This window comes from Gregarina niphandrodes, assembly GCF_000223845.1.
Source record: "Gregarina niphandrodes unplaced genomic scaffold scaffold00061, whole genome shotgun sequence".
NCBI classification, from domain to species: domain Eukaryota; phylum Apicomplexa; class Conoidasida; order Eugregarinorida; family Gregarinidae; genus Gregarina; species Gregarina niphandrodes.
Window position 1 is genome coordinate 16388 of NW_011645828.1, and position 5646 is coordinate 22033.

A 5646-nucleotide genomic window follows, 5' to 3' on the forward strand; every position below is an offset into this window, starting at 1 on the left:
GTACAACAAACTATGACGATCAGGAGTTTTGTGGACGGTAATAACATTCACTTGATCAAATGCACTTCGTCTGTAGTGAGAGGGGTCAAAAGCAATCTCGGTCAAAACCGCCCCATTGCCAGCGCTCAGTAAGCTTTGTTAACGATGAAGAATCATCCACCCAGACGGGTATGGTCACTGTTAACAAGAGCTACCTTCGTCTTCACGCCGTCGTTAATGCTTAATGCACTGGAACCGAAGCAAGAGAGAAACTATAGAAATAGATCCATCGAGCACAGTTGCACTATCTGTGGGAAAAAAACTTGGCACCGGAGCCAAGACAGAACGGGCCCTCCAGCCGAAACGGCACAAACCCTTTGGCACCCCAGCATGGGATCGGTCCTCCCCATGTCAGGAGGCTTCCATCATCTGACAATGTGCTCAGCCGTGACGGTCGCTTCTTCTTTGGAGCGGGCGTAGTAGCCTGCGTCATGTTTAAAGCGTTCAATAAATTGGTCTGTAACCTGGATGGCTTTTTTGGGTGTCATCGCCTCCATGCATTCTCGAGCGAGAACGATGCCGAGTTTTGTTTTTTCAACCCCGAACCGTTCGCGGCATTCCAAGGTGACGTAGACCTGGGAGTAGGAGCCGACGCAGCATCGTTTGCCGGCATCTTTTAGTCGTTGGCGAATTTTCTCAACGAGTTGCGTTGTGAGTGTGGGAGAAAGGCGATACGTTTTGAGAAGTTCGTGAAGCGGGATAAGGCAGCCGCGTTGGCTTAGTTCCTGAAGTGCTATCACAGTCTCGGTATCCGACAGGGGCTTTCCTTTCCATGGGTGCCACGTCTTGGCCGGTGGCAACGCCACAGTTCCAAGACCCCGCACTTCGGCGTCCGCCTTTACCTGCTCCACAGCCTCCTTAGTAACTGGCGACAAACAAACACTGGACCCGTCGGATTGAACTCCGTCCGCCAGAGCCCGCACTCTAGCGGGTGCCCGTAGGTCCGTTTTATCCTGCGGTGTACACTCCGGACACAGACCCCCTTTCAGCCATTTCACAACCGCCACGCGATGTTCATCATTGAGTCCCAGTCGCGGCCGACATACCCCGCGCCATTGCTGCGTGCAGATCTGTCGCGCTTCATTCATGCACAGTTCCGCCCGGCTGAAACGCGCCCGTAGTGCGTACAGGGCTCGCATATCCTCCTCCTTGCTTTTCTGTAAATTGGCTGCTGGCAATTTGGCTGTGGCGTAGTGCTGCCACAGAGCCTTCACATCATCCGGAATCTCCGCATCCGGAATCTCTGCATCCGGCAAGTCCGCATCCGGCAAGTCCGCACCCGGCAAGTCCGCATCCGGCAAGTCCGGACAGGACACGTATCTTGCCAACTGTGACAACACGTGCTCCACTAATAACGCCCGGTTCATCTCCACTCCCGCGGCGGTCGTGATCGTCTCGGTGGTGGTCGTCTCGGTCGTGGTTGCCTCGGTCGTGGTCGTCTCGGTGGTGGTCGTCTCGGTCCTGGTCGTCTCGGTGGTGGTCGTCTGTGTGGTGATCGTCTGTGTCGTGGTCGCCTCCGGATACTTGATGTAGTCTGGGTCGATTTTCACTTGTATTCTCGCTTGGGTTTCAGGAAATTGAATCTGGTCCACGAAACGTAGAACCAGGTTCTCATTCTCAGTAAGCTGAGTCAAGCACTTCAGACCAATGCAGATAAAGGCAGAAGGTGTCATCCGGTGCTCTAAACCCCAGTCGAGTCGAATACAATTTTCGAGCGCAGGCGGCAATTTCAGGTCCTCATCTTGACTTGCAGTTCTAGCCGCCGAGAACGTGTCCGCAAACACACTTTGAGTTCCCAAATTAACGCACGGACTTCCACAACTCAACAAACTGACCGATAACGTCACACCCAACGAAGGAACCTCTTCAATTAACGATGCCCAACAACCTCTCATAAACAAACAAATAAATTAGTCGCCCATCATGAATTTGGTACACGCATATTCGACATGGACCCCGCTATAATGCAGTCGCAGCGACGCGAGTTGCGTTCATGAGCCTGTTTTCTCTGTCAGTCGACCCCACGCCACGCTCGCACACACTCGCACACACTCGCTCACACAGTATTATGTTCGCACACGCGCTATGGGAATTATAAAATACGTCCAGTTGAAAAAACATTAGGCCTTCGACCAAAAGCTTGACGGACTACAGGCCCTTACATTCCCGTGTACCATCGGCTTGACGACGGATAGTACGCGCAGCCCGCGTGCAATTTGACGAGGTTTAGGAAGCTGTCGGTAACTAGTTGTGCCTGTTTTTTGGACTTGGCCTTCATGCATTCTGGATTGAGAACGATATGGAGTTTCGTGGGAGAGTCGATATCCGGAGTGCGGCATTCCAAGCTGACATAGACCTGGTCGTAGGAGCCCACGCACCAGTTGTCAGATTTGTGGAAGAGGGAGTGATTGTCGGCTCGTTTGAGGAGTGATCGTATTTGCTTTTGAAGATCGTCGAAAAGCTTCGGGGCAAGACGATATACACGGAGCAGGTCGTACAATTTAATGAGGTAGCCGCTGTAGAGGCGCTGCTGGATTGCGCGTTCCGTGTCGGAGTCGCTGAGTGAGGAGCCGGACATGGTCCGCCAGGTCTTTGACAGGCCGATCCAGCCGGTGGTGAGACCTCTGTCGTGAGCTTGACGACGGATTTCTTTGGCGCCCAGTGCGGCCACCCGGATCCAATTACGACTGTCGACGTTGTGGATGCTCGACGACGATTCCACCTTTAACTTTTCCAATCTAAGGGGCACATCAAGGTCCGTCAAAACCTGCGGCCGGCAGTCCACACACGTCCGGGAGCTGCCTTTGGTAGGGAGCACAGCTATCTGACGATGTTTCCGTCCCAGCCAGGGACGGCACGCATTGCGCCAGTTTAGCTGATGGTACGCGAAACTGGGGTCCGCTGCCAGATACGCTTGGGCGAATTGTTCGTGCATCTGTTTCAAGCTGTCCGGTACCGCCCATGTCTGCGACGGTGTATGGTCAAATAGTTGTGCGGCGAAATCACGCCAAAGCGGATATGCCCCCTCGCGGTAAGACGGAAGCTCGCTCCGGGTCTTATGGCCGGTATAAGTCGCCAACCTGCACAAGACCTGATGAGCCATAAATACTCGCGAACCCTCCGCCTCCCGCCTGGTGTAATCGCGCCATCTCGGATCTATGTGAACCGTGATTTTTGGGCAGCGTTGACGGAAATAAATCTGGTCCACGGAAGCCAAAATGAGGCTTTTATCCTTATCCAGTAGTTCAAGACATTGCAGAGCAATCGACAGATATACCATCGACGTCACCAAATGCTCCCCTCCCCAGTCCAGACGGAACGAGTCCGCAGGCAAGGATGGAACGCCGTCTCTGCACGGCAGGTGCGCAAAGACACCACCACTTTCCAAAGTACGGCATCCCTCCGCTGCGGCTGCTAGCAACGCCAACGCCACTGTGACAGATACTGTCTTAGCAGACGACCCCTCGCAACCTCTCATCGAGAATGGAAAAAAAAAATAATTCCCCCTCAGGTACAAACCGACAATGATATTCTGAACCGCATGTTTGCAGTCAGCATGAATCTCCAGATCACCAGAGGGGGAAAGAGGGGTAGTGCGAGGGCACGGTACTGCCCATCTCCCCTCCTCCGGTTTGCTTTTTGTTTCGACCCAACCGGGGGAGGGGAGATGGGCGAAACCTGGGCTTGGGCTCGCGGGACGGGATGGGCGCGAACTTCCCGGCGGCGGTTCTCCAACCTGTAGTCATCAGGACTAGAGTAATGCGCAACTTCTAACACCTTTCGTGACGGTAAAAAGGAGATTCGATTGCTGCATTAGCGATAGTATTCTGGCCGGGTCGTGGGTAAGCAGGATGGACCTTTCTAATTGCAGTAGCACCCTTCAATACCGTCGGTTCGATCGAGTTCGAGATCGCACGCACATTCATTTGTGTGTTCGCGACTGTGTAAAAAAACCCACATTGTTCTGATGTTGATATTGTCATCGAACACATGCAGACACTTTGATTTATAGGTGTGGCGTCAATCAACTGGGCCCTTAGACGATCCTGGACAGGCCCGATTTATTCATCAAATTAATAAGGTGGTATGAAGTGTGTGGGAAGCAGGTTGGCTGTGTCCACGTCGGAGGTGGTTGCAGTAACGTTGGCGTTTACGGCGCCGGATGCGTGGCAAGGGGGTCGGGATCGTGGGAGGAGGTCGATAACGTTGACAGCAATTTGCAATTCGCATGTGAAGGTAGGTATGGCGCCGCCAGAGGTGGACTTGAGAGCGTTCGTGCCTATGGAATCACAGCGGGAGGAACGAACTCCCGCTCGTCCGGTCGGCGGTGGCGGTGACGAGTTTTCAAGGGATGCATCTTCGCGGGAAGAGGAGGCATCCCGACAACAAGAGTTGTTGGGGGAGCAGTTGCGGTTACAAGAAGCAAACTTGCAGGAGATGCGTGACCAGGAGATGCGGATGCAAGAACTCAGCAGACAGTTACAAGCCGAGAGGGAAGAACTGGAGCTACTGCGAAGACAGCCGCTGCAACCTGAGGAACCCGACGTCCAACCAGATGAAGAGACGGCGCCCGCCAAACCGTCTTTTTTGAGGCGGTGCGTAAACCTGCTCGCCTGTGGGGCCGGGAAGAAACGTTCTGAATCGGAGGAGGCACACGCAGAGGGAGACCCGCAGGAACACAACAGCGACGAAGACAGCGAAGGCCCAGACGTCCACGATCTAAGACCAGTCGGCAATGCCGACTGGGTCAACTCTCGCACACCCCGTATCACGTAAATCGGCTCCTTCCACAACCCTGGAGTTGTGTGAGTAACACACGGCGAATTCACGACCAAAACCTTACCCAGTTGGTCAGTCAAACAAGATCAAATAAACAAGGTCAAGTTGGTAAGGTAAACAACGTCGAATACTTCGCTGGAATTACTTACGTATCTCCAGCTGGCATGTGCGAACCCGCTGGTCGAGTTTTTTGAAATCGAAATGGACGAACAGCTTTGCAATGTCGGAAGAAAGGTCACTGTGTTAGGTTACTGTGTTGGGCTGGGGGGCCGGAATGTTGGTACTCGCCGTGGCAGGAGAGTCGTTCCCTCGTCGTAGCTTTGGGTCTGTGGTGGGCTTAACGGTTGCGTCTTGGTAGGGTAGTTCCCGCAAACTGTTGTAGGCCCAAGAGAGCAGAGGTTTATTCATAAACTGCGCCAGCTAAACCACCTACAGGCATTATGCTACGTAAGCATTATGCCACGTAAGCATTATGCTACGTAAGCATTATGCCACGTAAGCATTATGCTTACGTGGTTGCTGAAGCCAAGCTACTCAGTCACGTGCCTGAGAAAGCTTTTTCCTGGCGACCCAACGGCCACGCAGCAAAGATAGCGCCAAGTAAGTTTTTATCTTTTCTGTTGGGGTTCAGCTGGACTCACCTTCAAGCTTCAGTCCCCTAACGCTCATAATCATCATCCTTCAAGCCATCCTTGTTGTGGACCAGCCTTCAGTCAGTCACGCGCCCTCTTCTCAAAACGAATGACTGCAACCTCGTGGGAGTGCAACCTCGTGGGAGTGTAACCTTACATGAGTGCGTTTGGTCGAGTTTTTTTTCAGCGGCGATAT

The 5646-nt window shown here is 53.2% G+C and overlaps 3 protein-coding genes across 3 annotated transcripts; 1 reads left to right on the forward strand and 2 right to left on the reverse strand.

Moving 5' to 3' along the window:
• Positions 1–404: 404 nt before the first annotated feature.
• Positions 405–1934, reverse strand: GNI_173880 (hypothetical protein; the record flags this gene model as incomplete). Its single annotated transcript, XM_011135070.1, has 1 exon — positions 405–1934. The coding sequence occupies one exon, from the start codon at positions 1932–1934 to the stop codon at positions 405–407; it is 1530 nt and encodes a 509-aa protein (XP_011133372.1).
• Positions 1935–2197: 263 nt separating this feature from the next.
• GNI_173890 (hypothetical protein) lies at positions 2198–3517 on the reverse strand (the record flags this gene model as incomplete). Its single annotated transcript, XM_011135071.1, has 1 exon — positions 2198–3517. The coding sequence occupies one exon, from the start codon at positions 3515–3517 to the stop codon at positions 2198–2200; it is 1320 nt and encodes a 439-aa protein (XP_011133373.1).
• Positions 3518–4281: 764 nt separating this feature from the next.
• GNI_173900 (hypothetical protein) lies at positions 4282–4815 on the forward strand (the record flags this gene model as incomplete). Its single annotated transcript, XM_011135072.1, has 1 exon — positions 4282–4815. The coding sequence occupies one exon, from the start codon at positions 4282–4284 to the stop codon at positions 4813–4815; it is 534 nt and encodes a 177-aa protein (XP_011133374.1).
• Between the last annotated feature and the right edge of the window lie 831 nt (positions 4816–5646).